Source organism: Geotrypetes seraphini, chromosome 1 (genome assembly GCF_902459505.1).
Source record: "Geotrypetes seraphini chromosome 1, aGeoSer1.1, whole genome shotgun sequence".
Taxonomy (NCBI): domain Eukaryota; kingdom Metazoa; phylum Chordata; class Amphibia; order Gymnophiona; family Dermophiidae; genus Geotrypetes; species Geotrypetes seraphini.
In genome coordinates this window covers 153,948,095-153,964,295 of record NC_047084.1, presented here as the reverse complement: position 1 = coordinate 153,964,295, position 16,201 = coordinate 153,948,095, and the positions used below count along the sequence as shown (strand labels likewise).

Genomic DNA, 16,201 nt, shown 5'->3' with positions numbered 1-16,201 from the left:
TAATAGCTTTATTTGTATCCTGTCATACCTTTTCAGTTCAAGACGGTGTACAACAAGAGATGCTGTAAGGACAGCGAGATAACATCAATTAGAATTGGGGAGGGTTAGAAAGACAGTTATGTGATGAGGTGGTATAGGGTAGAAGGAAGAAGTGTGTAAGATGAGGTAGGTGTCACGCAGATTTGGAGGATCAGGTAAATTTGTAAAATAGGTGGGTTTTTAGTGATTTTCTGAAGGAGTGGTATGTTAGAGCATTCAGGATTAGGTCACTTAAGGTGTTGTTCCAGATCCCTGCTTCAAAGGAGAGTGTTCTGTTGAGGAATCTTTTGAATTTGCATCCTTTGGGAGAAGGGAATGCAAACAGCAGTGCTCTACGTGAGAAATGTAGTTTGTCCTGCAGGGTGAGGTGTTTCAGGTGAGTGCGATGCCGAAAAGAGTCTTGAAGCAGAGGCAGCTTCAGTTTGAAAATTATTCAGGTACTCTCTCTGTCTCTATAGGCTCACAATTTAAATGTTTGTACTTAGGGCAAGGGTTGGCTAAGTGACTTGCCCAGAGTCATATGGACTTGCAGTGGGAACTGAACCCCTTTCTGCAGATTTTCAATCTACTTCAAATTAGGCTACCTCATCCACAATACCTGAACAGAAGGCAGACCATTATACCATTTTAATGTTCTATTTTTCGGATATCCCATGATTTAGAAGCCTAAAAAAGAGAGGGGGGGGGTTGTGCATGGAGCTGTAGACATAGGTGCAGGAACAAGGTAAAACCAGGATCTACATCATTTTTTTATGTTTAGCACTCTCAGTCGCTTTGAAAACTTGGCACAAATGGCAGCAGTATAGCCTACCTTAGACACCTTTCTGGGTAGATTGAATAGACTATACTGGTCTTTATCTACTCTCATGTAACAATCAAAATAATTATCAGTTTTGAATAGGCTTTATATAAGGCTTCACGCAGGGGAGGTTTGGGCAGGCTTTACCGATCCCTTTTACTCCGGAGAGATCCAGCAATAACCTACACGAGCTGGTGGGAGGCCCAATTAGATCGTTCTTTCTCAACTCTCAACACCTCAATGGGTCAAGATTTATAAATCCTTGTTTCAGGTATCAGTGGCGGCCTTTCAGGATGAAAATGGATATAAAATATTTTATCAATGGTATCTTACTCCTGACTGCCTACATAAAATGTTTCAGAATGTACAGGATATTTGCATGAGAGGTTGTGTCCAGAAGGGCACATTTATACATATATGGTGGCTGTGTCCATTGCTCCAGCCATTCTGGAATCAGGTTCTGCACATTTTAGGTGAGATATAGGACATAGTTTATCCTAAAACACAGGAACTTTGTCAATTGCATAGTAGGCCCCCTGGGGTTTCAATTCACGCTCATAAACTGGCTATGGCGTTCTTTGTAGCTGCTAAATTAACTCTAGCTTCACACTGGAAGCAAACAGTGATTCCTTCTGTAGAGATGGTGCTGCACAAACTAGATTATATATGTTTAATGTCCAAATTGACTGCTTACAAATATGTTAGAGTGGTACCCTTTCACAAAGTTTGGGATATCTATCTTGAGTGGAGAAATGTGGATTAATAACTGGGATTGGTTTAACATTACATTTCATTTATGTTCAATTTGACTAGTTACTACTGGGGCAAATGATGAAGAATATTGGGGAATTGTTGGGTTAGGATTGACTTTGCTTTGACCTTTGAACATCACATGTATATAAGTTTGCTGAAGACATGTTGTTATAGCCTGTATAATTCCCCTATTTGTGTGCAATGGGATTTTTTTCAGTATTGCTTGTGATGTGTTACTTGTTTATGGATAAAAATTATTAAAAAAAAAAAATTATCGGAACAAGGTAAAACAAAGATCTCCAGCTTAGTTTTACCCAGACCCACAATCATCAATAAAAGGGGTAGGGCATTCAGTCCTAATCCCGCTTTATAGCTCACTGAATGCTGATGTCGCATTTGGAGGGATTTCAGATTTAGCTCAACTTTTAAGTAGCAGTTATGCTTCTGGAGTGGAAGCAGTCTCTAATCTACACACATTAGGCCAGGGGTGTCAAAGACCCTCCTCCAGGGCCACAATCCAGTGGGGTTTTCAGAATTTTCTCAATGAATATGCATGAGATCTATTTGCATGCACTGCTTTCATTGTATGCTACTAGATCTCATGCATATTCATTGGGGAAATCCTGAAAACCCGACTGGATTGCGGCCCTGAGGAGGGACTTTGACACCCCTGCATTAGGCATAGGGGACTTGCCTTCCTTCCCCCCCCACACACACTTTTTTTTTTTTTTTTTGCTGCTTCAGTTTTTGACTTCTGACACCTGCCAGCCGCCCGTGTTATATGTCTGTCCTCTACTTTTGTTCTGCAATATTTTGATTTAGTTGTAAACACCTTTGATGTCTGCCTCTGAAATGCGGCGACAACACATGTAATGACAGCACAGTGACGATAAGAATAAACAACGAATGGGCCATACAATAAGAAAGGGTTGCTCCACCCAGTGCCACCGCTGTCAACACGTCACATTTCGTCTGTTAGGTCGGCCAACCGCGCGCCTCAGAACGTCGAAGCACGCAGCCGCACTGCCCTGCGCGTTCGCAGCAGGGTCGGACGAAGGAGAAGCCTGCGGCCGCTGATTGGTCGGGGCGCTCGGCTGCCTTGGGAACGTGCATAGCGGCCGGCGGGTTCCGTCGCGCGTGCTGCTCCTCCTCCTCCTCTCGACGGGGGCTTGTGCGGCGCTACTAGGAGCAGGGCGGTAACGATGGCGGCGCTCTGAGCGACTTTCTCTCTGTGACCGGAGGGTTCCGGGCTAGGGGGGGTGGGGGGGGGAAGAGAATGACGTGAAAGCGCCCCGGCCGCGGTTTGAAAGCTCAGCGCCGTCCTTGCTACGGCCGTCCACAGGTTCGCCGGTCGCTGCCATGGGCCTGCTGGCCAGGATCCGCAAAGAGTGGTTCATCTTGGGCATAGTGCTGGTGATCGTCGCCGCGAAATGGGAGCCGTCCATAGGGCAGAAAGGGGGTAAGTGCTTGCCGTCTGGCTCATTTTTCTTTGGGAAGAGTGCAGCCTAGGTCGTGCCTCCCCCCCCATCTCGAGATGATTGATTCCCCCCCCCCCCATAAAGCAGGACCCCGGCTCAAATCCCACTGTAGGTCCTTGGGCAAGCTACGATTGTGAGTTCTCCAGGGACGGAAATGATCTCCAGCACCTGAATGTGCTACTACTAGTATTACTGTTAATTATTTCTATAGCGCCACCAGACGTACGCAGCGCTGTACGGAGTCGCAAAGAAGGCAGTCCCTGCTTGGAAGAGCTTACAACCTAAACAGACAAACAGGATGTCATGGATACAGTTAAGGGGAACGGTTAATCAGCTGGCTGGGTTGGAGGGCAGAGGAGTAGGGTTAAGGACTGAAGGCTATATCAAAAAGGTGGTACACGGATAGCCTTCGGGCTTTCAGAAGTCGAATAGACAATAAAGATGTTGGCTTATTTCATGGGAATAAGCATAGAATAAGACCTGTCGGCATGCTCTGCTCAACCCTGCATTGCTAATCATTTCTATGCGCCACTACAGGTACTTTCTTTGCCCCTAGTGGGATCACAATCTGTTTCCTCTGAATGTGTAACGTGAACAGGAGTCGGAATTATTTTGCTCTTATTCTTTTATCCGCTTTGGCGTTGTATATAGGGAGTTCCCCGGACCTGCATTGTGGGCATGGACACGTTGCATTTTCTAGCCTCAATCTCTACTTCCGTGAACTGTTCAGATTTGAAATAAAAATCCAGCTAGCTTTGACAGGTTTTTTTTTTTTTTTTTTTTTAATTAATCAAACTATTGGTTTGCTTCCAGAGCAGATAGTTTTTTTTTTTGTTTGTTTTCTTCAAAGTTAGTAGTTGCTGCTGAATTTCAAGTGGAATGCGGATCCTAGGTCCTTTTTCAACCTGTTGTTTACTGACTGGATTATGCTTTTTTTTTTAAATATCATTTTTATTAAGGAGTCAACAAGAGAAACAAGCATGGTACAATGAAGACAGAGGCATCATTGAAAAAGACATGCTTCTATGGAAGCAATTACTTAGATTTTAATGCAAAGATTGCTTCCCTTCAAACTGGAATTCTCTCTCTCTCTCCCCCCCCCCTCACCCACTGCAGTTTTAAGCTCCTACTAAACGTTCTCTGGAGGCATCTTTGTGGTCCCACCTTTTGAATAGTTATTCTAATATCAGTGTTGTATAGTAACTAAGTAAATGTAACTAATTACTGTACTTAAGTAAAATTTTGATATTTGATACTTTTTACTTTTAACTACAAGCATCAAATGTAATTTGGTAAAAATAGTAACAAATGCAAAATTATTACTTCAGTAAAAGTGGAAGGAAGATGTAAATGACAATTCCTCAGTATACCAAATGAAACAGTTGGGAAGAGGATTTTGCTATTGCAAACCTTGTCATGCAAACTGTGAGTGGTTTCAACTTAAATTTTGGTGTTCAGTGAATATAGCCCATAAGAACTGTGAAGTTGCCTGTGTTTGAGTGAGTTAGATGAGTTGGGTCACTTTAAAGTGGAGATGAAGCTGAAGCTGTTAGCAATTCTTAATGATCAGACAGTGTAGTTGTGGTACTTTTACATTTTTTTTAACTCAAAAAGTATTATTTTAGGTACTTTTTAAAAAACCTTTGAGTAAACTTTTGATTTGTTTTTCATTATACTTTTACTTAAGTATTTAAACACTAATACCATATATAGTGCCCCCTCCGAATCTGTGGTTTCAGTACCTGCAGATTCGGTTATTCATGTTTTTTTTTTAAAGAAACAATGCATCCCAGACCTTACCTGGTGGTCTAGCGGCAACACGGGGCAGGACCGATCGTCCTACACTCCTGCCCCATGCAGAGCCGTCATCAAAATAGCTGCTGTGAGTTCCCGTTGTAGTCTCGAGACTACAATGGGAACTCACGGAAGCCATTTTGATGACGGCTCTGCATGGGGCAGGAGCATAGGATGATCAATCCTGCCCTGCGTTGCCGCTAGACCACCAGGTAAGGTCAGGGGAAGGTCCGGGACGCAGGGGTGGGTCAATATTTGCGGGCTGGCTCTGCCCCTAACCCCTATGAATATTGAGGGTCTGCTGTAGCTTGCAGTTAAATTTGAACTGCATAGCACTCTCTGACTTGTAAGATACTAGGTGGCACATAGCTCAGATTCAATGAGAGCTATGTTGTACAGAGATTAAGCTAACTAACTGGTATGAAGGTATAACAGTAGCAAGTCAGAGGAAATGGTGGGGGAGATTATGTACTGGGGAAAGAATTGCTCTAGTGAACTGTATTCAGATGTATTTTACTGGGAACAGACAGCAGAGGCAGCAGAAGGAGGTGTGCCACTGGGACCCTAGCCCTACCAATATTTGGCCCAACATAACATCGGCAAATAGAAACCTTGGGGTCAGGACTGAAGATTGGTTTGTTTGGCTCTTCTAACCAAAAAGGTGCTCTGCTGCCCCTGATTATAGGATCAGACCAAAGATTCATCCTATTTTCCATCAGTGCTAATATGGGTCACAAGAGCCTGACAGGATTCCAAAAGATTCCATGCCCCCTCATACCAGGGATAAGCAGTGTATTTGTTCAAGTGTATCTTAATGGATTATGAACTCTTTTCCTCCAGGAATCAAAATTTTTAAAACCCAGGTACCCGCTTTTACCATGCCTTACAGCGGGGGTCCCCAAAGTCCCTCCTTGAGGGCTGCAATCCAGTCGGGTTTTCAGGATTTCTCCAATGAATAGGCATTGAAAGCAGTGCATGCACATAGATCTCATGCATATTCATTGGGGAAATCCTGAAAACCCGACTGGATTGCGGCCCTCAAGGAGGGACTTTGGGGACCCCTGCCTTACAGTAACAAATTAAAGAGATTAATCATGTACTGCATGAAAAAATATTTTCTCTTGTAAATGTGGGAGTAGCCTAGTGGTTAGAATAGTAGGCTCAGAACCAAGGGAGCCCTGTTCAAATCCTTCTGTGGCTTCCTATGATTTTGGGCAAATCATTCAACCCTACATTGTCTCAGGTACAGACTTATATTGTGAGCCTTCTAGGGTAGGAAAAATACCTAATATACATTAATGTAATTTGCTTTGGAAAAAGACATGAGCTAAATGTTTTAAATGGTTACTAAGCATCTTTGTGGCACGTTTCGTATTCTTTGAGTTTTGGCTCTACATCAACCTTCTTTTCTGCTTTATATATACTTTGCATTTAACTTGTCATTACTTAAGCACATTCTCATTTTCTTAATTTGGATTAATTTTCCATTTTTAGCCTTTTACCTCACTTTTTAAGGGGGGTGGTGGTGGAAAGGATTGGGACTTGCATACCATCTTTTTGTAGTTATACAACCACAGTCTAAGTGGTTTACATGCAGGTATTTTAATAATTTTTGCTATCTGTCCTGATGGACTCACAATCTATCTAATGTACCTGGGGCAGTGGAGTACTGGCTGGCCTTGCTTCTTCTTTTTTTTTATACATGAAATATCTATCAAGAGGAAGGGATTGTTACTTCTACACCAACTTTTTTTGTAGTTACCATATATACTCGAATATAAACCAATCCGAATACAAACCGAGGTGACCCTTTTCCATCCGAAAAAAGGTTGACTTGAATTTAAACTGAGATTAGAAACTTGGGTGATCCTAGTGAGCCAGTCTACAAAGAGTTTTAACACAATTGTTTTGTAACATTAAATTTTTTTTTTAGTGCAAAACCACACAAAGTTTACAATAACAGCAGTTTCAACAATATCTGTTTAGATAAACTATCCCTCCTATGGCACCCCCTATCTCCAAGTTTTACCAGTACTTGTGACCCAAACAGGCTACTGGTGGAGACAGGAGACAGGATGCTGACAGGCTCAATGAACCTTGGTCTGATTCAGCCTGTATAGTCTATCCCTGACCTCCACTTTAACCCAGACCAAAAAGTCCACCCAGAGATCGTATAGGGGTAACTGACTTTTCTGTTAGCAACATTGGAAATGACCCCCAACTGTGGTAGGCATCCCTATCATAGTTATTTGCAATAGCAGCAGAAGGGGGCAGGACCAAAAAGTTGCTGCTCACATTAAATGTTTTCCAATAAAAAAAATTATGGCAAAAATAGACCCCTATTTTTGAATATATATATCTATATCTATATATATATCATGTTGTCATCACGCTTTATTAAAGCTTGAGACAACATGAGAGCTTGAACTTTCTGCCACTGACTCTCTATACTGATTGGCATCACTATCCTGCATATAGTGGTGCGCGCACCCCCCAACCGCTATCCATAACACCTACATCCTCCCCAGAGCCATTATCCACAATATGTGCCCCCCTCCCGAGTCACTGACCTCCATATACGCGTAGGTGCAGCCGCCACAGATCTACTGACCTCCATGCCCCCTCCCCCCCCCCAGCCGCTGACTTCCATACAGCCATGGCCCATGGGTTGTACTGCCGCCGATATGCTGTATGTTGAACCAAACAGTGCCTTCAGCATCTGCGCATGCTCAAGGTCTTCTGGTTCCCAACCCCTCTGAGATTCTAAGAGAAGGCATGAGCTGGCAGGCCTTGAGCATGCACAGATGCTCAAATCCCAGCCCGGTTCAACAACAGCAGATTGGTGATAGTACAACCCTTGGATGTATGGAGTCAGTGGCTCTGGGTGGTGCATGGAAGTCTGTGGATCTGCGGCAGCTGCACCAATGGTTGTAGGGAAATCAGTGACTCGGGGGGTGGGGGCATGTGTTGTGGATAACAGTTCAGGGGGTGGAGGGCGCCACTGTAGTGACGCTGAGTTCAGTAGGAAGCAGGAAGAGGACAGCTATGCCCGGTGGTCAGGTGGTGGCTTGAATATAAACCAAGACCTCCATGAATAGGGATGGAGGAGTGGTAGACCATGATCAATTTTCAGAAGATTGTGAAGAGCTAGTTAAAATAAAAATAGATAAAGTGATGGGGCCAAATGGTATACATCTGAGTGTACTGAAGGAACTTAGAGATGTTCTGGTGGCTCCGCTGACTGACCTTTTCATTGAGTCTGTAGATTCGGGAGTGGTACTGGATGACAAGAAGAGTGGATGTGGCCCCTTTCTACAAAAGTGGAAGTAAGGAAAATGTAGGGAATTATAGGCCTGAAAGTCTGACTTCTGTGGTAAGCAAATTAATGGAAACACTTTTAAAACGGAGAATGGTGAAGTTTCTGGAATCCTGTGGATTACAGGACCAGAGAGGCAACATGGATTCACTAGAGGTAGGTCTTGTCAGACAAATCTGATCAATTTCTTTGACTGGGTGACCAGAGAATTGGATAGAGGGAGTGCGCTAAATGTGGTGTATTTAGATTTTAGCAAAGCCTTTGACAGTGTTCCACACAGACGTCTAATGAATAAACTGAATGCCCTCGGGATGGGTCCCAAAGTGATGGGCTGGGTCAAGAACTGGTTGAGTGGAAGGCGACAGAGAACATAAGAATAGCCTCACTGGGTCAGACCAATGGTCCATCAAGCCCAGTAGCCCGTTCCCACGGTGGCCAATCCAGGTCACCAGTACCTGGCCAAAACACAAGGTGTAGCAATATTCCATTCTACTGCCTGCAGTTTTTCACAATCCGCATGTGTTTTAACAACTTTGAACAGTTTAGTGTCATCTGCAAATTTAATCACCTCACTCGTCGTTCCAATTTCCAGATCATTTATAAGTAATTTAAATAGCACCGGTCCCAAGTACAGATCCTTGCGGCACTCCACTGTTTACTCTCCTCCATTGAGAAAAATGACCATTTAACCCTACCCTCTGTTTTCAATCCGATAACCAATTCCTAATCCACAACTGAACTTTGCCACCTATCCCATGACACTTTAATTTTCTCAGGAGCCTCTTGTGAGGAACTTTATCAAAGGCTTTCTAGGTAGTGATTAATGGAGATTGCTCTGAGGAAAAGGATGTTACCAGTGGTGTGCCTCAAGGTTCTGTTCTTGGGCCTGTTCTTTTTAACATTTTTTATAAATGATATTGATGCAGGGCTGTCGGGTAAGATTTGCCTCTTTGCGGATTATACCAAAATCTGCAATAGAGTAGGATGGTGTGAATAATATGAAGAAAGACCTGGTGAAGCTTGAAGAATTGTTTGAAATTTGGCAGCTAAAATTTAATGCAAAGAAATCCAAGGTCATGCATTTGGGCTGCAAAAACCCGAGGGAACGTTGGTACAGTTTAGGGGGTGAAGAACTTATGTGCCTGACAGAAGAGCAGGACTTGGGTATGATTGTGTATGATTATCTTAAGGTGGCCAAACAGGTTGAAAAAGTGATGGCCAAAGCTAGAAGGATGCTAGGGTGCATAGGGAGAGGTATGGCCAGTAGGAAAAAGGAGGTATTGATGTCCCTGTATAAGACTCTGGTGAGACCTCATTTAGAATATTGTATACAATTCTGGAGGCTGCACCTTCAAAAAGATATAAAAGGATGGAGTCGGTCCAGAGGAAGGCTACTAAAATGGTGCGTGGTTTTCGTCATAAGGCGTATGGGGACAGACTTAAAGATCTCATTCTGTATACTTTTGAGTAAAGGTGGGAGAGGGAAGATATGATAGAGACGTTAAATACCTGCATGGTGTAAATGCGCATGAGTCGAGTCTCATTTGAAAGGAAGCTCTTGAATGAGAGGGCATAGGATGAAGTTAAGAGGTTATAGGCTCAGGAGTAATCTAATGAAATATCGGTAGAGGTGGTGGAGAAAGATTGTGTTTGAATTCAAGAAATCCTGGGATAGACACGTGGGATCTCTTAGAGAGAGAAAGAGATAATGGTTACTGTGGATGGGCAGACTGGATGGGCCATATGGCCTTTATGTTTCATCATGCTTCTATGTTTCTTCATTTTTGGGTCATTTTTATGACCCAAAAATCTTGGTTTATATTTGAGTACATATGTACAGTGTACAACAACACTCCAAGGGTATGGCCTGGGCTTCCAAAATAATATTTTTAAACAATATTTGTGCCTGATGTGAACTCTTAACCTGTGTTGCTGCTGCTTTTAAGTTTTTTATTTTTTTTAAACCATTTTTCTCTTTTTATCGTAGTCTGTCTCTTGTAAAAGTTAAATGCTAAAAGCTCCATTTTACATAGAACATTGAGGGAGGAATTGAGATTTACAGGTCAGATTGTGCCTCTATCCCTTTGTTCTACAAAAGACTCTGCCAAATGTGGAGCCTCTTGTAAAACAGTTTTAAGAACATGCAGGCAGACATGTATATACAGTATGTATATTTGCCAGGAGCAGCAGTGGCAGCAACAATATTGAAAACAAAACATTGAAAGAAAAGATCATCCTAAACATTTACTTTAGCATCCTAAACATTTACTTTAGCATTGAAACCAGGAACATCACAGACCACAATGTAGTGAGTCCTAAGTGAGGCTAGCTATTTTAAAGGATGTTTGTGTGTGTGTAGGGATGGAACACAGCAAACACACACGCGCAGGATACGAGTCCGGAAGGAGGTGCTGCAAATGGCTAGCTCAAAGTCCCTTTTATTATGCTTCTAAGCTAATGACATCATAGTAACTCCCTCGTGTACACATCTAATGATTGGTGGATACAAAGGTACATGCGTTTACATCGTGATCACCCTCCCTTTACCTCGTGCTTTACCTTGTGATCACCCTCCAACTCAGCACTTAGACAAGGGCCTGATTAACACGTGGACAGAACCTGAGTCTTTGCACGTATGCAATGCAATGCAATGCCTGTCAGCTGATGTCCTTTCCAAATAAGGACAGCTAAAATAAGATAAGGGTTAATGTGTGACAGGGGTCTGGGAAAGCCTCAGCATTCTTTCACAAGGTGCTAACATTTTCCCTTGCTTTAGAATGGCTAGTGGCAAGAGGGAATGAGGAATAATTCATAATTCTTTCACAGGGCCACATAATATCAGTGTGCGGATATTATCCCTGTTTCAGAACATTACTACACTTTTCAACCCCAAACACCATTAATAGATGAATAGCCTATCCTTAGCAGTCATACTGTGAAATTAATGCACTAGACCAGTGTTTCCCAAGTATCCCCTTGCCAGTCAGGTTTTCAGGATATCCACAATGAATATGTATGAACTTGATTTGCATACACTGCCTCCATTATATGCAAATTTCTTTCATACATATTCATTTTGGATATCCTGAAAACCTACTACTGCTACTAATCATTTCTGTAGCACTACTAGATGAATGCAGTGCAGTATACCTTATATGCAGGTACTTTCTCTGTCCTTAGTGGCTCACAATATAAGTTTTTGTACTTGGGGCAATGGAGGGTTAAGTGACTTGGGAGTTGCAGTGGGAATTGAACCCAGTTCTCCAAGATCACAGTCTGCTGCACTAATCATCATGCTTCTCCTGCACTCCTTACTAGCAAGAGGATACTCCAGGACCGATTTGGAAAACATAGCACTAGACCAGTGATTCCCAACCCTGTCCTGGAGGAACACCAGGCCAATCGGGTTTTCAGGCTAGCCCTAATGAATATGCATGAGAGAGATTTGCATATGATGGAAGTGATAGGCATGCAAATTTGCTTCATGCATATTCATTAGGGCTAGCCTGAAAACCCAATTGGCCTGGTGTTCCTCCAGGACAGGGTTGGGAACCACTGCACTAGACCAAGGAGAGTTGTGGTTAAAGCTTGGGTGGGGGAAAGAGGTGAGGGATCCAGGTGGGAGGAGTTTTATTGGCTTTTGTATCTGCTCTTTGATGCTATCACTTGCCTTTCTCTTGCAGCAAGGCCTTTTCTTTTTAAAGACGCATTTGGTGTATAATAGTCCTTCTAAGGACGGTAATAGAAATCTGTTCCTTGCCATTTTTTAATTATTTGAGCTTATTTTACATTATTCCAGACTATTTATTTTTTTGTTCCACTTCCTTTTGTTTTGGTCCCTCTTCCCCTCTCTTTCTCTTTATGGAAATTGTATTTCTGCCCTTCTCCATCTTGTATCGGTAAGTTAATGTTTGTCAGTGCGTTTGATTGTTTGTAGCATTGATTGTAATTTGTTTTTGATATATGTTCTTATTATGCTTTGTTTTTATATTATGTAAAACCGCTTTGAATTTTAAAAAGGCAGTATATCAAATTTTTAAATAAACCTGAAACCTAAAATCCAGTGAGGTTTTTCCCCCCTATAGATTGACTTAGGCCACATCTATTTGGCACACCAACACCAAAACCATACCCTCGCCATACCCCTTTGATATTTCTGTATCCTGAGGGTTCTATTTGTGCAAATAGAAGCTTTCAAAATCTCTGTTTGTACATGTGTACAGTTTAGATATCAGTACTATCATTTGCATGTCTGTGTCTTTCAAGTTAGGGCCTAGATTCTGTTAATATCCTTACTCCAATTAAGCCAAATTTAATCATGTCATAATTGCTGTTGCAGATCCAAAATAGCTCGCCATTGTGTCAAGTTTCTGAACTCACTGCTCCATGAGTCAGTCATTTCATTTCAAAACATTTTCTTCCTAACATGTCCTGATGTGACATTTCTCTGATCTTATACCGCCTAATCGGACTTCTAGGCGGTGTACAATAATAATAAAAACATATGTTGACTATAATACAAACTTAAAATTACTAGACATCTTTAGGGGTAGTTAATACATTCACGGGCGCAATATTAGGCTAAATGAAATCACCCATTATTACTGTCTTGCTACGTTTAGTTCCCTAGTTTCTTTTTCATCATCTCTGTTCATTGTGGTCAGGCAGATGGTGGTATATCTCCAACCTTGTTCTCGTTCCCTTCACACATGGGCCCAGATGCTCAAAACCTAACACTAGCACTACGATCGATTAACATCAGAACGGCGTGCATGTTAATGTGCGCAGCATTCACAAAACCTCCCAGCACATGTGCTAACTTGTGCGCTGAATATCAACGTAAATTGTATACTTTAAATCATAAAACCACAGATAAAATAATATATACAACCTAAAATTCAGACAGAAAACATGCATAAAGAATAGCACATACCCAAAAAGTGTAATCCAACAAGTATCACCTAATAGCAAAAGCTATACAACAGAAAAATGTATATCATTTAGGAAAATATCTGTGGAATATTCCCCATGCAAAAGCAGCTTAGTCAGAACTAACAGTGGGCTAGATTCACTAAGCAAACCGATCATGCACCAATCGGTTTGCGACTCCTTAATGAACAAATTTTCCTCCAGCCTGATTCACTTACCTCTCCTGCGATCCGCTTCGAATCCGTGCATGCAAATGAGAAACGTATGCAAATTGGACAGCAACCCGATTCACTACACAAAATTTCACATTAGACAGGGCTGGCCGATCAATGGAAGAAGCGACTGCTGGAGAGCAGTTGAAAACATCCTTCCGACTCTCCTGTACTATTGAAGCCCTGCTCTCTGCTCTGTCAGCGTCGATCTCCTGCAGCCCTGATCAGCCTGCCCTGGCTCTCGCAGTCCTGCACACCTGGGCTTGCCTGCCCCTAATGCCTGCCTGACATGTCCTCTCTGCTCCCCCTGGCTCTGCCACCTTCCCTCCAGTGCGAGCCCGTGGGTTTAAAGTGGGGTTGCATGCCGCAGTGCAGCCCCACATTAAACCCATGGGCTCGCACTGAAGGGAAGGAGGGAAGAGGCTGCTGCATGTAACAGCACTGCCCCGACAGTAACAGCACTGCCCCGATTGCCTGTGCAAGCTTGTGGGTTTAACCCGAAGTGGGTTAAACCCACGGGCTGCAAAAGTTAAAAAAAAAAAAAGTCGCAGCTAGGACGGGTCTGCGCATGTGCACCAATTGGCAGTTGGTGGCGTTCCTCCGATCGACCCCATCTGCATATTTTTGTTTTCTGAATTGGTGGAACCTGCCTGGATCGGGCCCGATCTGGCAGGTTAGTGAATCCTGGCCAGTGTTAAATCAGTCAGCTGAAAAGGACATACCTTTCTTCCTCTCTGTATGAAGCAGCAGTAGCATATGGTGAAACTGACAGTGTGAGAAAGAACCTTGCTTAAAAAGCTATGTGTGTGCGTGTGTGTGCCTGGGGTCGGGGATCAAAGATCATGACCATAAATAAAATAAAAACTTGAGCAAAATTAAACCTTAAAAGAAACATTGGGTTCCTTTTACTAAGCTGCGATAGCGATTTTAATGCGCGCTGAATTGCCGCGTGCTAAACCCATGCTACGCGGCTAGAACTAATGCCAGCTCAATGCTGGCGCTACCGTCTAGCGCGTGCGGCAATTTAGTGCATGTTAAGCATGCGCTAAAACCGCTATCGCAGCTTAGTAAAAGGAACCCATTGTCTCACTAAAAAAAAAAAATATTAACAGAACCTTCAAAACATGATTACTCCATTTAACCAAGCTCCCCAATTACTCAAAAACAGCCTATACCAAAAAACGGAGAGGGTAGTGGATGCCTGGAATGCGCTCCCGAAAGAGGTGGTGGAGAGTAAAACTGTGACTGAGTTCAAAGAAGCGTGGGATGAACACAGAAGATTTAGAATCAGAAAATAATATTAAATATTGAACTAAGGCCAGTACTGGGCAAACTTGCACGGTCTGTGTCTGTGTCTGTCCGTTTGGTGGAGGATGGGCAGGGGAGGGCTTCAATGGCTGGGAGGGTGTAGATGGGCTGGAGTAAGTCTTAACAGAGATTTCGGCAGTTGGAACCCAAGCACAGTACCGGGTAAAGCTTTGGATTCTCGCCCAGAAATAGCTAAGAAGAAAAAAAAAAAAAAAAAAAAAAATTTTAAATTGAATCAGGTTGGGCAGACTGGATGGACCATTCGGGTCTTTATCTGCCGTCATCTACTATGTTACTATGTAAAACAGATTATACCAAAACCAATTGTGAATTATAAAAGAACATCCTTGAACTACCAGAATTGCTGATTTGGGGGGCATTTTTTGACCAAAAAAATGCCTAGAAAAGTAAAAAAAAGTGGAAATTATATATTTCAAAGTATGTCTTCCAGTGATATTATCATGCAGTAGTGCCATAATTGGATGCTAAAACATAAAGGTATCAATTGTAAAACACTAAAAGTTGTATAGAATTAAAAGTTACTGCTTTAAGAACTGAAATTTTCACAGATGATAATAAAATAACCTAATAGCTTGAATAGAAAACCCAGTAAATGTCTTATATGGAAGCTGATTGCATTATATAAACTGATCTCACATAGGGACACTGATAGATCTATCTCCATATTTAAACCTAAAGGTGTCACTGTTTTAAAGATGTCTTTATTTCCTTCTTAACAAGACATCTGAGAAACAACCAGAGGAAGGAAAAAATCCATAATCTTCAAAAATGTGTCCAGCTTGAATAGTGTTTTACCTGAAGCTGTCACAGATATTGGGGATTAAGGGAACACCCTCTCTTCACCCTTCAGTGGAGCATATATATTAACAAAGTATTTAGAATACATTTTTGGTGTCAAAGAAAATATTAGTGATGTAACTTATGCATTGCTATACTGTACAGAGCTTATGTCTGTCTTGCAGCTCTTACCAGTGTAAGCTGCAGAGGTTATTTAATTTGATATGTTAGCTTGTCCTCCCAAAGGAGTTCGGAACAGGTTACAAATCAGGTACTCAAGCATGTTCCCTATCTGCCCTGACAAGCTCACAGTCTATCTAATGTGTCTGGGGCAATAGAGGATTCAGGGTCACAAGAATCAGCGTGGGGTTTGAACCCACAACCTTGGGGTGCTGAGGTTGTAGCTCTAACCACTACGCCACATTCTCTCATTATAAATAGATTAAGTATAGTTCAATTTCTTTTGAGTTTTCAGTGTCTTTCCATCTAAATTTATCAACTGAACTTTGATTTATTTCACGTTTAGTATTTACTCCTCATGGGATTTTTTCTTTTTTTTTTTTTTAATGCATCCAAACATGCCTCTTTCCATTGAGCATATTTTTGTGTTTTTGATATGTATATCCCAGCCTTGTAAAACTGGGATTTGGATATACTGTATATTCAATATACATGTAAAAATGCCAGTTTATGCATGTTTAAAACATAAATATAACTTCTGATAAAAGTGCTTTAATATGAGTTATGTCACATTAATGCATGTTTGTAAATGAAA

The 16,201-nt window shown here is 42.1% G+C and overlaps 1 protein-coding gene across 6 annotated transcripts in view; it reads left to right on the top strand.

Annotated features, from left to right (window-relative positions):
- The first annotated feature begins 2,567 nt into the window (after positions 1–2,567).
- The window catches only part of SLC10A7 (solute carrier family 10 member 7), a 309,837-nt gene continuing 296,203 nt past the window's right edge, over positions 2,568–16,201 (top strand). Inside the window, exon 1 of one of the 6 annotated variants that reach the window (XM_033940206.1) lies at positions 2,568–3,050. In XM_033940206.1, coding sequence (XP_033796097.1) covers positions 2,951–3,050 — 100 coding nt within the window. In that variant the 5' untranslated portion in view covers positions 2,568–2,950. Of the gene's footprint in view, positions 3,051–3,428; positions 3,607–16,201 lie in introns of those variants that run through there. The other 5 variants (XR_004539057.1, XR_004539058.1, XM_033940196.1 and 2 more) reach the window with 5 other exon arrangements.